We start from the raw sequence: 20,736 nt of genomic DNA, 5'->3' as shown, positions 1-20,736 counted from the left end.
TCTTGGCATTTTCCAACTCACAGAAGTAACTTAGAGTTACAGTAAAGTTCATATAATTAAATGGCTTTGACTGCGAGTATCTTCCCTCAATCCTCAAAAATAAAGACTAAAATAGGAAGGGCAGGGCTTCCCTGGTGGGGCAGTGGTTGAGAGTCCACCTGCCGATGCAGGGGACACGGGTTCGTGCCCCGGTCCGGGAGGATCCCACATGCCACGGAGCGGCTGGGCCCGTGGGCCATGGCTGCTGAGCCTGCGCGTCCAGAGCCTGTGCTCCACAACGGGAGAGGCCACAACAGTGAGAGGCCCGCGTACCGCAAAATAAATAAATATAAAAAATAATAATAAAATAAAATAAAATAGGAAGGGCAAGGTGGCGCCAGCGAGTGGGATCAAACCACAAGAAGCAGCCCAGCCCAGGAAGCCTCTCTGTCCCTACAAGCTGGAGACTTCCTTTTCCCTACACCTAGAGCCATCAGGCAGCCTGTTCTGTGGTAACTCCTCCCACTCCTTCAGAAAGATGCAGCAGAGATCACTAAGAGACTCTGTGTCACCAAATAAAACAAGAAGACCAAAATAGCACAGCAAAGGCTTTGAAAATTAAATTAAATTGAAAATTAAATAAAACTTCTAGATTGGCTCAATAGTGGAATGGAGATGACAGAGGATAGAGTCAATGACCTTAATGACAGATCAATAAAATTTACCTGATGTGAACAACAGAGAGAAAAATAAAACTGAAAAAAATTTAACAGAACCTCAGGGAGTTGTGGGATAATAACAAAAGATTCAAAGTTTACATCATCAGAGTCTCAGAAGGAAAGGAGAAAGAGTATTCAAAGAACTAAGGGCTGAAAAACTCTTACTTGGTGAAAAATAAACCTACATACGCAGGAAGCTCAGTGAATCTAAGTAAGATAAACTCAAAATAGTCCAACATCAAGACATATCATAATTACGGACATCCCTGGTGGGCCAGTGGTTAAGAATTTGCCTGCCAATGCAGGGGACACAGGTTCGAACCCTGGTCCAGGAGGATCCCACATGCCGCAGAGCAACTAAGCCCGTGCGCCACAACTACTGAGCCCACGTGCTGCAACTACTGAAGGCTGCGTGCCTAGAGCCTGTGCTCCGCAACAAGAGAAGCCACTGCAATGAGAAGCCCGCGCACCACAACAAAGAGTAGCCCCTGCTCACGGCAACTAGAGAAAGCCTGTGCACAGTAACGAAGACTCAACACAGACAAAAATAAAAATAAAATAAATAAATAAATTTATTTTTAAAAAACCCAACGAGTTCTTACAATTGCTTGTGGCTTAAGTTTTTCTGCTGTACTCTTATCTTCTACAGTAAGCAATGTAGTGGACATCTGTTGTTTCTGCCTGGTCAATATATATTCTCTCTTCCTCTGGAAAGAATGTGCAATCTTGCTTTGGAGAACTATGCCTTACCCCACTGGAAATAGTCTTTGTAGGACTGTCCATCAAAGATGCCTCACCATCCCTGGACTTTAGGCCAGCCAAGTTCACTCTTCTTTGAATTTTTAACCTTGAGCAGAGTAGACATAGACTAATTCATCCCAGCTGGAGTGCCTTGATGAGTCCATCCATTAGTTTGAGCTACCTGATCTCTGCAGCTACCTTAGTTCTCTTTATTTCAGAGCTTGTTTCTTTCCTTTGAGCCTGTGAGTTACCCCACATTCTTCAAATAACTTCCATTTTGCTTAAGTTATTTACATTTGGTTCCTATTATTCATACCTAAATAACCTAATCAAGAATAAGCCCCCCTCAAAAAACGAAAACAAAAAATTTTTTCTTACCTACTTTAAATTTTTTTAAATTATAATTCTGTTTGTATGACCTGAATTAAGGTTTCCTCCATAAACTAATACTCAAAAATGAATAGGTTCTTGTAAACAAACTTAATGGAATACAAATTTAATCGGAGTTAAATTGATTTATCAAGCTCTAACTAAAAGCCAAGCATGTCACGTCCAAGTGAAATGAAAACACATGGATATGGTTTCTACTGTCTAGTATCACAGGCAAGTGAGATCATTATAAGAAGTAACTATAATATAACATGAGAACTGCTATAACAGAGGTGTACTTAAAATGTTACAGAAACACAGATAAAAAACCAATTCAGTAAAGATCCAGACTATGAATTTTAACCTGTTCTGGGCCTTGTTTTAAGTACGTGTCAATCCCGTAAAGGATTTACCAATATTCTCTAAATCAGTAAGAGCATAAACATACATTTCAACCTTATAGCCAAACAGCAAGTGTTAGCTCACACATTTCCAATCTCTGAAATATTTTCATTTATTAATCTGTATAATATTAGGTATCCTAATGCTAGAAAGTCAAATAATGATTTTAATAAAACTAAATGTAGATTGGGTTTCTAAAAATATGACCAATGATTATAATAAATTGCGAGAAGAAAAAAAAAAGCACATACAGCCAATATTTACATAGTAATATCACTCTTATTTATAATAGTTTCTAGACTAATTATTTAGTTTTATAAAGTAAAAATCATGCAACCAAGGGTAAAGTTAAATTAAACTTGTAAAAGAGTGCTTTATAACTGTATAATACTTCTTTAGAATAAAGTAATTCTTACCTTCTGGAGTTGGAATGCACCCCAAGAAAATGAAAGAAGGAAAAAAAAAAGAGCTTTTAATTTTTCTTTACAAAGCAACAATAAAGCCAAAAAATAAACTCTCCCCTCCCCTCCCAGAACATACAATTCTTCAAATTAGTACCCTCCCCAACACTTTGCTACATAAAACATTAATTTCTTCTTTAGAATTTACAAGTTAGTCTCAAATATCAGTGTCTAAAATACATCAATAGTCTAAACCATTTCAGATAACAGTTGCAGCACCTCAATTACGTGGCAGAGTAAAACTATTACAGCAGCTTAAAGTTAATGTGGATCCAGTGAATATTCCCCACTCTTTAATATCCTTCCCATGCATTTCAAATTTCAAGGAGCCATCATAAAGCCATCAGCTATAGACCCTAAGGTTTATTAGCTTCCCCTTTGTTCCATAATGGAACTCATTATGAAGCTAAATAACAATAGATAAGAATACTCTTTTCTGTTAATATCCAAGCATTTTGTGTTTGTTTTTTCATAATTAATCCTTTTGACATGCCTACAAGGTTTGCAGGCTTGAAAGTAGACTGCAACTAGCAGGTCAAGAAAATGCAGGCTGAACTCAAAGGTATCAGCCAACCTTAGATAAATATGGTATCAATTTAATTAATAATGTTCTTTATTCTTAAACTAAGCTCTTCCTAGTGAAATCACCTCAAGGCAATTCAGTTTTGCAGACAGTCAAATGATCTGCTCTGTGGCCATGATTTCTGCTGAAAAGTAGTAGAAAACGTTGACTTTATTTCCTTTGCTATATACTTTTATATAAGAGGTGAGGGAAAAAATTAGGTAATTGGATTAGTTTTTGGTGGGAGGTGAGCTAAAACATACTTAAATACCATGTGAGGGAGATTATTTTGTTCCTAAGTAAATGCATTTAATACTAATCAGATGCAGCTGGGACTCCTCCAAAGAGGTAAAATTTTAATCTGGCAAATGTTTATTGAGCATGATTTTAGCTAGATGGTTCCCAGAGATTTTTACAATTCCAACTCTAAAGGAGTTTGCTTGGGATACAAGACTGAGACATAAGAAAAACTCCTTGCTAGATGACGATTTTGAGCTCTGCAAGACAACAATATAAAGATCTATTTAAATGTTCCAATAAGATAGGTTCTTTAAAAATGTACTGGCCCTTTCAGAAGCCAAGTTACTATAATGGCTGGGGTTTTTATTTCAAATTCTTCCAGAAAGCAATTTACAGTTAGACAGCAACTAACCTAATGTTCTATGTTAGCACATGGTATCAATTTTATTTAAAAAACAATAGAGCAAATATACTAGTCAGAAGGGAAGGGAGAACTATAGATGTAGAGGCAGTATATACTGAAGAAAAGAACAAAAGCGAGTAATAAGCCTGAGTTTTAGTTTCACTAAGCTACTTGTCCTACCCTGGCCGAGTCTCAATCTCTATGGGCCTTAATTCTTCAGTAATAAAATGGTATACGACTATAATATCCTAATTATCTTTTCCAGCTATATCATTCTGTGACTGGTTTGGAAAAGAGGTTGAGGAGGGAGAAGAAGATGAGGAATGCAAAAGAGATTACCCATTTGGGGGTGTAATTAATCAGGGGCATAATGTTGTAATAGAACTAGGTAGGCTTCATTTGTGAGGAATGCACATCCAAGTGACGTGCTTGTCCCCAAATCTGCCAATACTACTATATAAGTAGCACTTAGTCTTCCTTTCCAGGTCTTTTCCCATAAAGAACCAATGCTTTTAAATACTTCCTGGCTTGTTTCAGAGGTGACAAATAAGTAATGCTCAACCTTATTTAAAAGCTAGGCAGTTGGCTATACTCATTTATTAGCTGCACAACTTATTCACCCACACGATTTTATGGTGTAAAGGATTCAAATTCATATGGGCCTCACCAAAATTACTAATTATTATGTATCATAAACCCTTGGGACAACTCATAAATGGTCTAATTCAGAATATACTCAATCTGTGGATAATAAATTCATGAACACCCAGAATCTTTTTTCTTTCTCTTTCCTCTTCTACTCATGAATGGCAAGACCAAAAAAAACAAAAACAAAAAGGAGTAAAAGAATTGGGTCTCAGGAAATGAATACCATTTTCTTCTTTCCTAAAAACTCTTTCTCTATTAGCTGATATAAAAAGAGTCAAGATAATACAGCCAACAGAATAAGCAAAGCAGGTAAAAGAACTCTGGGGGGGTGGGGGGCGTGGTGGTAGTTATTAAAAGCAATGGTTACTTCAGAAGGAAGGCTTGAAGTCCTAAACTTAACGCTGTAAAAGCACATTTGTAAACAATAATGGCAGCCACAGCTGACTGGCAGGAAAAACTTGTTGTACAACAGATTAAGGATAGAAGTAGTAACAAGTGATAACGTTTTAAGGATTAGCAGGAATGGTCTCAAAGTGTACATAAGCACTTGATTTATGTACTATGTACTATTGTGTATGTTTTATCAATAGTATGTATGTTTAACGTGTATGTTTAGTTGCTCTGTTTTTAAAAATAAACCAGAATATCCAACTGTACATAAATAGTCTCTCTAGTTCTTATCTGTTAAATACATACTGGAATGCCGAGGTAATAAAATACCTGAAATTCACCCCAAAACAGTCTGGGGTGAGAGGACTATTTATAATTTATGCTGGAGGATACATACTTTTGTTTTAGTTTGGAATTTTCCAAAAGTAAAAATTTACATTAAAAAAACTGTCTTCAGTACCTAACTTACAAACCTAGACTTATAACGTAAGTTAAAGTTTATTACCACAGAAGGAAAAGAATGTATTTTTAGATTCTATAACATACCTGGAACTATTTATTCATCAACATCCGAAACAGGTATTAAATATTAATCTCTGAAAACAGATACCTACTCTACAGCTCCAGATCATTACTACCTTTTAACTGCTGTCCTGACAAGTATAACAAAACCAGTCCCCACACTTGAATACGTCCCCTCACCTCTCATAAGGTTCAAACCTTTTTTTCTGAATCTACAAAATATACTCAACGAATTCTTTACTAATCAACCCTCTTCACTTTCCCAGTTTATTCCTCTGTTCTTCCTCTCTATGGTAAATGGCAGCTGTACAATCAGGCAGCCCAGAAATAATGTTTTATTTCCTCCTTCCTTACACCTCTCATATCCAATCCATCAGCAAGTCCTGAAACATGATCTCAAATCTGTCTATTCTCTTCATCCTAATCCAAACCACTACATCTTGCATAATCTAGTATAACATCCTCTTTATTCGTCTCCTTAATCCCTTCAACTCCTAAATGCTGCACTGCATTCTTCATATATATATATATAAAATGTCAGGGGCTTCCTGGTGGCGCAGTGGTTGAGAGTCCGCCTGCCGATGCAGGGGACACGGGTTCGTGCCCCGGTCTGGGAAGATCCCACATGCCGCGGAGCGGCTGGGCCCGTGAGCCATGGCCACTGAGCCTGCGCGTCCGGAGCCTGTGCTCCGCAACGGGAGAGGCCACAACAGTGGGAGGCCCGCATACCGCAAAAAAAAATAAAATAAAATAATGTCAGACTACATATCATCTTGTAATTATCAGATATAAAGTAATTATCAGATGTAAGTGTTTGGGGTAGGTTTACTTCCATTTGAGGACTGACTACACATTTGGACAGAGCAATGCTTAAACATTTAACCATGCCAATGGATTCATACTGGTTTATTGTGTACTATTCACATCCACTTACTTATTTGGTAGGAAAAACAGGCTCCAATTATGGAACTAGTCAACACTGAGGTTCCAAACACCTAGTCATAAAACAGCTGTGTTAAATGGCCTACACCAGACTGTCTGTGATACCACCCCCCTTATTGCAATTTTAAAATGACTGGAAAACAAAGGCTACACCAAAATCTAGAATTCTATTCTAAGCCAAAGAAAAATACCATGATTCTGACTTGAAATTTGTGGTTAATCATGGAAGATTCCATGAATTTAAAGCTCAGTCCAATTTCATGATTTAAAATTGAGCGGAATTTCTGGTGCTGGTGAAGACAAAGCAGGCCCACAATAGCCAGCCAGCCTTCCTGCCTGCCCATGTCTGTCTGCCTGTCCGCCTGTATCTGTCTCTCTGTCTCTCTCTCTCTCTGGCTAGTTACAACAAAAGACTGTGGACAAAAATGTAAAAAGCAACTTCCCACACAAAAACTTATACATGAATGTTCACAGTAACATAATTCATCATAGCCAAAAAGTGAAAATAACCAAATGTCCATCAATGGATGAATGGGTAAACAAAATGTGGCATATGTATACAATGGAATATTATTCCACAATGAAGGAATGAAGTACTGATAAATGCTACCACATGAATGATCCTTCAAATCATTATAACAAAAGAAAGAAGCCAGTCACAGAAGACCCAATAGTGTATGATTTCATAACACGAAATATCCAGAATTGGCAAATCCATGGAGACAGAAAGTATGTTAGTGATTGCCTATGGCTGAGGCACGGGGAGAATTGCAGGGGACAAAGAAGGGGAGTGGCTAATCAGTACAGGGTTTCTTTTCAGGGTGATGAAAATGTTTTGGGTGAATATACTTAACAAACAAACAAAAAACCCACTGAGCTGTATGTTTTTAAAATGGTGACTTCTATGGTATGTGACTTACACGTCAATTTTTTAAAAGCAACTACTTAAAACACTGAAAATTAAGAAAGCTGGCACATTGGGAAGTCAAAACCTAACTCATATGAGAATATATAGAATAGAATTTACCCATACCCATAGAGAAGGCTGGCCTTGCCCTTGGCTTCCAAGAGGTAACTGCTAGGCCCTATGAAGGCCTTGGGCCAGCCAGATAGTAACACTGTAATTAGGAGTGGGGGCTTTGAGACATACCAATAATGTGATTTAGGGTGTGGGCTTGGGTCACATGGTATCGGTTGACCACTAGAGGGGCTAGACACTGAAAACTGAATAATGCGATGGACCCCCAATAGAAACTCTAGACATCAAGGCTCAAGTAAGCTTCCTTGGGGGCGATACTCTGTGCTTATTGTCACACACTGATGTTGACAATTAACACTGTCCTAAGTCACGGGGAGAGGATGACTGGAAGCTCTGTGATGACTGGAAGCTCTGAAAAAGAAACCTCCAAGTCCAGATGGTCTTCAATTGAGAATTCCACCAAACATTTAAAGAACTAACACCAATTTTACAAAATATCTTCCAGAATACAGAAGAGGGAATGCTTTCCCCTTATGAACAAGCAGGCAAAGAAGTGTGTGCTCACCATTCTATCTCAACATAGTACTGGGAGTTCATAACAGCAAAATAAGAGAAGTGAATGGGATAGTGTAGAAGCACAGAGGCAACTCCAATGATATTTGGTGATAAGGACATTTCACAAGTGTTTTTACTATTATGTTTCATAATTTATGTATTTGTTACATATATTCTAAGTTTAGAATAATACAATTTTAGCTTAACCCAGAACAAAACAATAATAGGAGAGGATTTCAAGAAAAAGCAAATTCCAATTTGGAGACATTGGCTTTTGGGGCCTCATTCTATCCAAAATTATACGTTGGAATCAGATAATCTCTAAAGTCACCTCAGTTCTTACGTTTTTTTACTTTCTCCCATGTACAAATTTATCACTCAATTTTTTAAACCTTAAGTATAAAGAACGTGAATTTTCCATTTAAAAGCATAACTATATTTCTCGTCTATTTTCTCTGTAATTCTATGAATAAAATAATTAAAATAGTGAAGTCCCATTTGTCTCTGGTATTGAGAGCCTATTCTTCTGATGGAAACTGATCATAAATCTTAATAAAAAATTAATCTAGTAAGAGAAGTGAGGATAATATTAAAATATAAGGTGATAATTCTCCTTTAAAAAAGAAAAATATTTTAAAAAAAAAAAGAAAAATATTGAGAGGGGGAAGGTATGTTAAAATGCAGAGGAGGGCTTCCCTGGTGGCGCAGTGGTTTAGAGTCCGCCTGCCAAGGCAGGCGACACGGGTTCGTGTCCCGGTCCGGGAAGATCCCACATGCCGCGGACCAGCTGGGCCCGTGAGCCATGGCCGCTGAGCCTGCGCGTCCGGAGCCTATGCTCCGCAAAGGGAGAGGCCACAACAGTGAGAGGCCCGCAGACCGCAAAAAAAGTAAAATAAAATAAAAAATAAAAAAAATAAAATGCAGAGGAAAAGGCCATCAGCTTTGTGGAGGTAATAACTGAGTTGATTAAAAGATTGTCAAGATTTTTTCATAAAGAGAGGAAGATAAATGCTGGCTTAATGTCCTGAGTAAAGATAAGAAATCTCAGATCCTATACACGCAACAGCACTGCATCAGTTTAGCTGGGGAGCAGATGGAAAGAAATCAAGTAAACAAAAGTGGTACACGGGACCAGTCAATGACCTCAGTTATTCTATGGAAAAACTACTGAAGGCTTCTGTGCCAGTTACCGATTTATTGACTTTTAGCTCCAAATCCAACCTTCTTTGCCCTTCTCTGTGACAATGGAGTTGGATTCTATAAACATTTCTCCTTTGCCAGCTGGCTCACTGTTAGTTTTGTCAGTATAGTGCTGGGAGAACACTGCAGAAAGAAAAAAGGGGGTCTTTTCTTTCCAGTTTTAGTGTGCTTTTGCCTGCTTGCTCTCATGGCTTGCAGCACCCAGCAATATGAGGGACACTCAATGGTGCTCACCCTTCAGCAATGTTCAGCAGAATGCCTGTGGGTGCCTTCCCAGAAAATTCTGCTGCTGCCTCAGCTGGCTCCCCAGTTGAGAAGCCAGCAGGAGGCTTTCCAGCAAGTTCTTCTACTACCCAGAAGGCAGTTTTCTATGTGCCACCCCCGGCTATGGCACCAGTGAACTTTGTCATCCACTGGACCAGAGCCCCACCTTCTCCAGGGAGAGCTGAATCACAACCCCTATGGACATGGAGGGGCCTCCTTGAAAGTTATTCCTTCCTGGGGCATGCTGCCTCAGCCCTACAGGTAGCAGCTGCTTCCCATATCTGTTATTACTGTATTCTTCTGTGTTATCTTTACCTTTCAATAGTTAACTCTTGGTTACCAGTTATTAACTTCCAGTTAATAAATTAACCAGTTAATAACTTCCCTGTTCAAACCATGTAGCTTCTGTCTGCTGATTGGACCCTGAGAACTACAGAATATAGCTCAAAGATGCAGAGATCTTTTACAAACTTAATTTTAAAAGATTAAAAAAAGAATGCCCCAAAGTCCAGAAACAGCTCCATGAAGCTGTGTGAGTATATTCAGGAGGCTGGAGTTTGAATTACCTCTGGGGTTTGTATTCATGACCGATGGGATAGTTTGTAATCACAGGAAGAAGTATGGACTCAAATCAGGAGAAAACAGGAATAAAGGGAGGCACTGAGATAGTTTTCCTGTAAACTGTAAATATCTTAAGACATCATCATCAGACAAAAAGGAAACATCTTAAGTTTTTGAAAGGCTATTTTAAACACTGATGGCTAATGACAGCCATTTACTGTACCAGTTACATTGATTCAAGATAAAATAAAACCCTGAATAATTTCCCTTAGAAAGAAACTGAAGTACACAAACTGTATGAAGTGGATACATCTGTCTCTCTGAACCCTTGATTTCATTTGTAGTATCTTGAGAGGGAAACAAAAATAACTATTCCTTCAATATTTAGATTCACATAAATGTATAGCATGATCTAGACTCAATAACACATCAGCTATAATGTGAATGGGGGTTTTTCAACCAAGTAAACTCGAAAAAACTCTCTATTCAGTCAACAATACTGACTTTTTAAAAAGGAAACTGTCTACGTAAAAACAAATGATTAAAAGCTTACAGAATTTTTTCAGAAGGTTCTAACAGTACTTCACATTTGGAACTAGCAATTCTGTGTCGAAGAGCTCAACCCTAGGAAACTACTGCTAAGTTATCATTACTATGTAAGTTAAGAGAAAGAACAATTAGGCTATATTTCAGACATGGAAAATTGAACAAGGAAGTGAGATGTCACAACAAATTGTTTAAAAACCATTTTTAATTTTCTGAAATAACTATTTACTGGCAAACAGTACAGAAACTAAAGTCTTTTTCTTTAGGAATGACCAAATACTGTAGTTAGAGCATCTATCTATCTAAATTACCAATAACTGCTACAATCTACAAGTCCCAAATTCTTCTTTCTTTTAAAATCTTTCTATCTTTTCTTCTTCCTAGGGGCTACTTCAACCCTTTTCACATCTCCTTATCTGTTCTAAACAGAACTAAGCTCCTTTTAGAACACTTCAAAATGTTCCTTTCACCTGAAACAACAAAATCCATATCTTCCCTATGACTCCCATGGGAAACTCTATCTTTAAAAGGAGTTCGTTTAGGTATCCGAAAAAAAAAAGGAATACACGAAGTCATAAGCTATTATGAGGGGGAAAATTCAAGGACCCTTTTTTTTCTCCATTTTCTAAAATGCTGATATGCTTTACAGTTATAAAACAGTATTTAATTTAAATGTTATAATATTCTAAGAATACTGTACGTTTCTAATTCATTCATTCAAAATTCCATATTTTGGGTAAATGATTTTCAATCTTATCACCTAACTTCTTAAAGGGACTAGTACCTCAATCCTTCTCAGCCAGGAGCCAATCACTTCATTTTTAATACTTCTTTTTGTTGACTGGTTGTGGCAAAATATACATAATAAAATGGCTAAAATGGTAACTTGTATAAGTGTACGATTTAGTGGCACTAAGTATTTATTTACACTGTTGTGCAACCATTACCACTATCCATTTCAAGAACTTTTTCATCATCCCAGAGAGAAATTCTACCAATTAAACAATAACTCCCTATTCTCCCCTACTCTCAGCCCCTGGTAACCTCTATTCCATTTTCTGTCTCTAGGAGCTTGCCTATTCTAGGTATCTCATGTAAGTGGAATTGTACAATATTTGTCCTTTTGTGTCTGGCTTATTTCACTCAGCATTTTTTTAAATACATATATACATTCTCTTTCATATTTTTTTAAAATTTTTAATCGATTTACAATGTTGTGTTACTTACTACTGTACATCAAAATGAATCAGTTATACATATACTCAGCATGTTTTTAAGGTTCATCTATGTAGCATGTATCAGAATTTCATTCCTTCTTAAGGCTGAATACTATTACATTGACTGTATATACCACATTTTATTTATCCATTCATCTTCTGATGGACATTTGAGCTGCTTCCATTTTAATACATTTTAGAATAAAACAATATAGTATGGAATAATCAAAATCAAGCGAGAATCTTCAAAATGGGGGAGCAGAGGGAAAACAGCAAAGGGAAAAATAGCTAAAAAGTCTTGTATTGAGGATTAAGGAATGAAAATAAAACTGTAAAAAGGAGCACATCTTACCATCGTCGCTTCTGAGGGCCCCCAGGCCCTTGGCCTGCCTCCCCAGAGGCTCACTAAACCAGAGGCCAAAGTGCCCCCCCCTTCACCTACCACCCAAGTCCTCATGCCCTCTCAGGGCTGGGGGAGGAAGGGCTAAAGGAAGGCGGGGTTCCATGTACATATTTATCTCCCCCTTCCACATAGCCCCACAGACCTTTTGTACATTTTTACAGGGGTGCCCCTCCCAATAATCCCCCTTCCTGGTTAATTAAATGCTAAGACTGGTTCAAAAAAAAGAGCACATCTTCAATAAGCATAGTTACTTCGTTCCATAATGTACCTGAAAACTCTAAAGATTTTAAGACTACCATTTAAGACACATCATGCAGCAAGAGGATAAGCTAGAACTACATTTGAATGTCATCTTCCAATCACTGATACTTCATATATTCATTAACAAGTAGGTTTGCAAGGCCTGTTATGTGCCAAGCCGGGGGCGGGGGGGAGATAAATGTCACTGCCCTCATGGAGCTACTAGCTTAATGTAAGCTATAGAGAAGCTACATGATTTTTTTGAAAGACCAAAGCGATATGTAATTTCAAATCTTAAGTGCTATAAAGAAAGAACACAGAACACTATATACCAAACTAAAAACGGAAAATGTGATCTAGATTGGGAAGTCAGCCAAAGTTCTCTGGAAGAGACATGTTCAAGCTGACACCTGAAAAAAAACAACAGTTAACTAAGTAAAGGGGTCAGCATGTACAAAGGCTGAGGGGGGAATTAGCTTCCCTACACAACTGGGAAGTGACAAAACAAAACTGACCCCAAAAAAGCTATGGGAATGTCGATTGCACTTCAGTTAGAGAGAAGATAATAAGCAAATAAACTGAGAAGGAGCTTGCAGAGCAAGGAAGGAAAGTAGGAATGTTTGGTCACTTCAGGTAATTATCGATACAGAGTTTCAAAAAGGAAGCAGTAGTCATCTGTGTTAAGTAATGCTGAGAGTTAACAAGAGAGGCAAAACTAAAAGTCCAGTGGAGGTGACAAAATGGAAGTCACTGGTGACTTTAAAAGTACTGCTTTGTGGTCACGTAACTGTATCACCACAATATAGTTTAACCAAGAATAGCTTCTTGTGAGTTGTTACTAAGTGAAGTCAGAAGCTATTTTTGATGACTCCACCATCTTGCTACATTTTTTTTTTAAGTTCTTCTTTTTTTCCCCTTCTGTTCTTTATTTATTTAGTATTCTTTCTTATTTACTGTTCTTGCCTACTCTCTAGAAATAATAATGACAAGTTTAAAGTCAGAGCCTTACTGTGTTAGAGATAAATGATCCTGCAATTGTCATTTAGACCTAGGGCACTGATGGAGTCGGATCTCTTTTATTTTTTTTTATTTTTTTTTTGCGGTACGCAGGCCTCTCACTGCTGTGGCCTCCCCCGTTGCGGAGCCCAGGCTCTGGACACGCAGGCTCAGCGGCCATGGCTCACGGGCCCAGCCGCTCCGCGGCATGTGGGATCTTCCTGGACCAGGGCATGAACCCGTGTCCCCTGCATCGGCAGGTGGACTCTCAACCACTGCGCCACCAGGGAAGCCCGAGTCTGATCTCTTTACATAAGATTTCCTGGTCTATTTCCCCAGTGTGTATTTTTAGGAATAGAAAATTTTATGAAATTTTTACGAATAGTCTAATTTTATGAAAAGAAATGAAATCTCCTGCTCATTCCTGTTCTATAAAACCCAATAGTGTTATAAAAAAAATTAGAATACGTTAGTAGAATTTGTTCCTCAGAGTAATAACCAAATGCCATAGTGCTCCCTCCTTTCTCATCATTGTGACAATCAAAAATAGCCCCCCAAAATCCTAACCACTTTCGCTATGGGTATTACACTATACCAGGGGTCCCCAACCTTTTTGACACCAGGGACTAGTTTCATGGAAGACAATTTTTCCATTAACTGGGGCAGGGGGTGGGGTGGGTGGAGGATGATTTGGGGATGATTCAAGTACATTACACTTATTGTGCACTTTTTTTCCATTATTACATTGTAATATATAATGAAATAATTGTACAACTCACCTTAATGCAGAATCAGTGGGAGCCCTGAGCTTGTTTTCACTTGTCACTCACTGATAGGATTTTGATATGAGTCTGCAAGCAATTGATTTATTACGGTCTCTGTACAGTCAAACCTCACTAATGATAATCTGTATTTGCAGCCGCTCCCCAGCACTTGCATCACAGCCTCAGCTCCACCTCAGATCATCAGGCATTAGATTCGCATAAGGAGCACGCAACCTAGATCCCTCGCATGAGCAGTTCACAGTAGGGTTCCTATAAAAATCTAATGCTGCAGCTGATCTGACAGGAGGCAGAGCTCAGGCGGTAATGCAAGTGATGGGGAGCGGCTGTAAATACAGATGAAGCTTCACTCGCTCGCCCGCCACTCACCTCCTGCTGTGCGGCCCAGTTCCTAATAGGCCATGGACCACTAGTGGTCTGTGGCCCGTGGGGTTGGGGACCCCTGCACTATACCAGCCCCAGGTGAGAACAACTAGTAGCACTGTAACCTTTTTCTCTTAATGAAAATATCTCTAATGTAGACACCCGGATTTCTGCCTTAACATATAAAATATAATGAACATAATTTTAATATTTCTTGATGGCAGAGGGTCTTGACTATGAACAGTGACTATTATGTGCTATTGTAATATAATAAAGCTCTTAGAAATTAAAGTGTGTTCTATCTTTGGTCCTATATTAATTGACCCCAGGCTGTTTTATTTGAACATAGTAAGACTATTACTTGAAACACATACTGCTTTATGTATCTTTTCCATTTAATTCTTTTTGGCCAAGGTTATTTTTTCCTAGACTGTTTACATCTACCATTCTCCCTGAACTAGAGGACTTCTAAATTTGCTAATGACTAAGCTTATTAAATCAAAAGCCTGAACTGATAGATGAAGGCTTGAAGATGGCTCCAGGCCTTCCTAAGAATTAAAGTGCATGGGTGTGGAGATAGCAACCTTCTAAGAATTTTTTTCTAACTTACTTTTGGTTTTGTAACTGTGCTATGACTGAAAACTCCAAAGATCTGAGCTGAATAAATCATAAATTAACAAAGCAGTTATTACTAAATAATCAATCTTCAGGACTAAAGTAGACTGCTATATACTATAAAATATTCTAATCAAGTATTATAATTATTACTAATAATACTTAAATAACTCACCTGATTTCTTTTAGTCCTTCTCTCTGGATAACTTGAAGAATTTCTTTATGACTCATGGGTGTATTGGGATATTTTTCTAAGACCTGAGAAACAAGTATATAATAGTAAATTATTTTAATTTCTTATTATAATTACATATATAAATTATATTTATTATAGCTATGTATTAATTTCCTCCAGCATATACAAATCCAGAGACTTTTCATCCCTTAAATTTTTGGATAATAAGTGGAAAATTAATGAAACGTAAATAGGATATTCTCTCCTTCAGTCACAAACCCTAAGTCAAATCCTGAAGCAGAAATGGATCAAAAAAGATAAGATTAATAATTCAATTATTATTAATGCATAATGTGAAATTATGTTTACTTTCTGCCTCCACTCCCTCATCACATGACTACCTGTGGACTTACTGGAAGCACCTTAAAGATTATCCATCTTTACATCTCCAAACAAAGTCTAGTACATCTTGGTTGCTCAGTAATTTCTTAACCAAAACAAAAGAACAATACAGTTATAATGAAATTAAAATGGTATCCGTGTTCTGGTTCTGGTGAAGATGATGTAATAAGCATAAATTATCCTGTCTCTCCCGAATACAACTAAAAACCTGGACAGAATGCATGGAGCAGCTATCTGAGGACTCTGAAAATGGTAGCAGTTGGTTTCAGGGAGGAAACCAAAATTAGAAGTACTACTAACCCAGCAGTGAGTTTCCTGGTTTTGTTTCCCCTAGGTAGACTCAAGGGCAGTCCAAACTCAGAACTGCACAGTAAGTGCAGACAGAAATGGCTCCAAGAGAAGTCTTCTCTTTTTTTTGTCCAAAAAGCAGTAAAGGGGGCCCCTAAAAGGGAGAACAATCCTCTGAGGGTTTTTTTCCCTTTCTCTCAGACCCTGCCCCCAAGCAATCCAAAGGCAGCAGCTGTGGCAGTGATGATACCAGCAGTGGCTGGACAGGGACCTAAAACTTCAAGAAAGCAGATCCCTTCCGATCCCATGAGTGTGGAGGGAATTCCCATGGTTTATATTCTTTCTCCACCATCCTGTTGCTTGGCATCAAAGGCAGATGCAGTTGTGGAAGTGTGCAGCAAAACACCAAAATGAAAACCTTAGTTATCTAGCCATAGGACAAGGAAGAAGGGTCTCTAAGAGCCAGAAAGTGTCAGGGAACTTGCAAAGAGAAAGGAGCTCAAGAAAGTGACACCATGAAGTTCTATAAACACTCCTGGGGTCACCCAAGAACTATACCTATGTGGATCTGACCCTAAACATACTATCAGGTTCCCAAATTTGCCACTCGGTGGTGTACATGCGGGACAGATAGAAACAAAGGCTTTGAAAACTAGTCATTGGAATTTTAGTGCACAGAAGGGTAGGCAGAAACTTATGACCTGAACCTAACAAGACCAAATGCCCGCTTAAAAAAATCCTCCCATCCCTAAAAATAAAGTAATAACAACAACAACATTCTCCATATCACTTAAATGAGACAGAGTATCATAACGTTAACATCAAAATGTCTAATATATGATCCAAAATTACTTGACATATGAAGAACCAGGAAAATCTCAATAACTCACAAGAGAAAAGACAACCTACACACAACAAATCCAAGATGCTACAGACTCTGGAATTTTCAGACAAAGACTTTAAGGCAGCTACTATAACCATGCTTCAAGAAGCCAGAAAGATGATTCTTGGGGGGAAAAAAAATAGTTAAGAGTCTCAGCAGAGAAGTAAGATTCATTACATTATTGTGTGTGTGCCTATGTGGTGTATAAAGCAAATAAAAATTTAAGACTAAAAAACACAATATCCAAAGTAAACCCAAAATTCTCTGGAGGGGCTCGACTGTAGAAGGGAGATAACAGAGGAGAGAATCAGTAAACCTGAAGATAGAGCAATAGAAACTATCCAATCTGATGAACAGAGAGAAAAATGATAGAAAAAATAAATGAACAAAGCCAACGGGACAATATCAAAAAGTTTAACATTCATGTCATCAGAGTCCCCAAAGGAGAAGATAAAGAGTAGCACACAGAAAACATACTTAAAGAAATAGCAGCAGAAAACTTCCCAAATTTGGTGAAAGATATACACTTACAATTTCAAGAGAATCAATGAATCTCAAACAACATAAATTCAAAGAAACCTGTACCCAGATATATCATAATCAAATTACTAAAAACTAAAGAAAATTTTAAAATCTTGAAGGCAGCCAAGGAAAAACAACCTTCCACTTAGGAGAAAAACAATTCCACTGACTGTGGGTTTCTCATCAGAAACTATGGAAGGCAGAAACAGTGAAGAACATTTTTAAGTGCTGAAAGGGAAGGACTTAATTCCAAAATTCCTATCTAGCAAAAATATCCTCCAAAAATGAAGGGGAAATCAAGACATTCTTAGATTAAAGGGAAATGAAGAGTATTTGCCATTAACAGACTTCTATTTTATTTTATTTATTTTTAAATTTATTTATTTATTTTTGGCTGCGTTGGGTCTTCGTTGCTGCACGCCGGCTTTCTCTAGTTGCAGCGAGCGGGGACTACTCTCCGTTGCAGTGCGAGGGCTTCTCATTGTGGTGGCTTCTCTTGTTGTGGGGCACGGGCTCCAGGCGCGCAGGCTTCAGTAGCTGCGGCTCAGTAGTTGTGGCGCACGGGCTTAGTTGCCTCCGTGGCACGTGGGCTCTTCCCAGACCAAGGCTCGAACCCGTGTCTCCTGCACTGGCAGGCAGATTCTTAACCACTGTGCCACCAGGGGAGTCCTAACAGGCTTACTTTAAATTGACTTCTTTTAAGTCAATTCTGGTTTCTTTACTTTTTTTTTTTTTAATCCAAATTTTAGGTAGAAACTCTCTTATACCTAAATCACTTTCTATTCTTAGAACCCTTGGCAATTAACAAATGCAAGTGAAAGCTAAAATTGAACCAATTCTGAATAATCTATACTATACTATCAAAAGAATATCCATTAGTACAGCAAGTCAAAAACAACAGATACAGGACTTGTGTAATAGAAACCACTTGAAGTCAGATATCCTAGATCAGCCAGTAAGGTATCAAAATGTGATGTCAACAACTACCATTTATAAAGAAGACACAAACAAGTGCAGATCATTCTCTCAGTTAAACGTCTCAGCAACCTTAAAAGACAAGCCTTATTACCCCCATTTAAAAAGTGGGATAACTAATGCTCAATAAGCAAATTTCCAAACATAATGCAGCAAGACAAGTGGCAGTCGGCATTCAAACTCAGGGATATCCTGCACCCTACAGCTCACTGTGTCCTGGTCTGCATCTCTTTTTTCATTTGTTTAATCATAAAATCCAACAAATATATTTCTGTTTGTCATCCTCCCTGAGCTCTATACTACATCAGATAAATGTTATTAACCTTTCCCTCCTTAGACACTGCTCTCTCCAGACCTTTTTTTCCCAAAATGTTTCTTCTTGGTCTTTTTCTGTGGCCATCCCTTAAATACTTTACAAGCATCATTTTGCAGCTTTTGCTTTTCACTCCAACCCTCCCTGAATAAAATCATCCATTCCCAAGACTTCATCAATCACCCCTATTTTGATAAATGAAAAGAAGCAGCACAGTCCGTTTATAACTGCTTTTAAACATCAACCTCGGATGTTCCATCTCAAACTTAACATGTCCAAAATTTAACTTACTACCTTTATCCAAATTAAGGCCCATACAGAAAACTGGACCTGTATTTACTGTCTATATACTATTATAAAATTGTATAAAATTACTGAAAAAGAAAAAAAATACACCATGGACATGAGCAGATAGCTCATAAAAGAGTTAAAACAACTGGATAAAAGACATATGAAAAAATATTTGCATACTGAAATACTTACAGATGAAATTATATGATGTTGGGGATTTGCTTCAAAATTACACAAGAAGAAATTTAGATAGGAGTTTAAGTATTGCAAGACTGGCTATAAGCTGATAATTATAGAAGCTACAAGATGGGTACAAAGATATTATATTATTGTTGGCTTTTGTGTACCTATTCAATATCCCATAATAAAATTTTATGGGAAAAACGATATTGAATGTCTGACTTCACTAACAATTAAATACAAAAAAAAATCACTTTTCAATGGTTTTTTCCCCTACTATTTTGGATAGCAAAAACATGGCAATAGTAAATGAACACCATGAAATGGAAATGTACACACAATCTATTGATAATATAAGAAAATATTCATTATATTACTCAATAAAGAAAAAAGTTTAAAGGCTTCTTATCTAATAATAAGATATTAACAAAACTGGTATACCTACACAATTGAATTTTATATAGCTATATATGAAAAGACACTGTGTGGGGGCTGGGGACAGGGGGTCTTCTTTCAGTCTTCCTTGAATCTTGGTGTGGAATACAGGTTCTGGACAACAGAATGTGAGGGGGAGTGATAGGGAGTGATAACTTCAAAAACCCAGATTTTCAAAAGGCAGGGACACATCCCTCTTTGGCCCTTCCTCCACCCTGTTGATTTTAAAGTGGAGGAGGTAACAAAGCCATTCTGAACCATACAGATAAGGATGCACCCTAAGAACGGTGGACTAACTACACCTCCAGACTGTTGCATGAAAGAGAAATAAACTTCCAAATCATTTAAGGAACTGTTATAGGCAGCCAAAGTTATGCCTAATATGACTCACCAATCTATTCACATGACACTTAAGTAATCGTCCTAAAACTTAAATTACCTATTCCTCTGGGTTTTTTTTGTTTTTTTGCGGTACACGGGCCTCTCACTGCTGTGGCCTCTCCCGTTGCGGAGCACAGGCTCCGGACATGCAGGCCCAGCGGCCATGGCTCACGGGCCCAGCCGCTCTGTGGCATGTGGGATCTTCCCGGACTGGGGCATGAACCCGTGTCCCCTGCATCGGCAGGCAGACTCTCAACCACTGCACCACCAGGGAAGCCTCTATTCCTCTGATTTTTAAGCTCCCTGTCACTTTTTTAAAAAAATTAACTAAAATTAAAATAAAATCTGAATTCCCAATACAGTTTAAAAGATTCTACATGAAACTCTACATCTCGCTTTTCTCATATTACCTTCTTGCCCTTTCTCAAACATAACCAATTCATTCCTTATTCAGGGTCTCTATACCTGCTCCCTCCTCTTGCAATGTTTTTCCCCAAGAGATTCATGGACTCTCTCCCTCACTTCACTTCTTCAGAGATATTCCTGACCACTCTAACATACACTCAGACACTCACAAGCACCACCACTGCTAAACACACACACACATTTTATTACTTTAGCCAGATTTTCCCCCCAGCTTTACTGAGATATAATCGACAAATAACACTATGTAAGTTTAAGGTGTACAACGTGATGATTTGATATACATATATATTGTTCAATGATTACCACATTAAGGGTTGATTAACACATTCATTGCCTCACACAGGTACCCTTTTCTGTGTGTGATGA

General features: G+C 38.0%; 1 protein-coding gene across 1 annotated transcript in view; it reads right to left on the bottom strand.

Moving 5' to 3' along the window:
* The window catches only part of ASXL2 (ASXL transcriptional regulator 2), a 129,700-nt gene that overhangs the window by 68,132 nt on the left and 40,832 nt on the right, over window positions 1–20,736 (bottom strand). Inside the window, exon 2 of the mRNA XM_079940094.1 lies at window positions 15,275–15,357. Within this exon, the coding sequence (XP_079796220.1) occupies window positions 15,275–15,357 (83 nt within the window). The remainder of the gene's footprint in view (window positions 1–15,274; window positions 15,358–20,736) is intronic.

This window comes from Stenella coeruleoalba (assembly GCF_951394435.1).
Source record: "Stenella coeruleoalba genome assembly, chromosome: 13".
In the NCBI taxonomy this organism is placed as follows: Eukaryota; Metazoa; Chordata; class Mammalia; order Artiodactyla; family Delphinidae; genus Stenella; species Stenella coeruleoalba.
The sequence above is the reverse complement of the archived record's forward strand: the minus strand, read 5'-3'. Positions and strand labels throughout refer to the sequence as shown.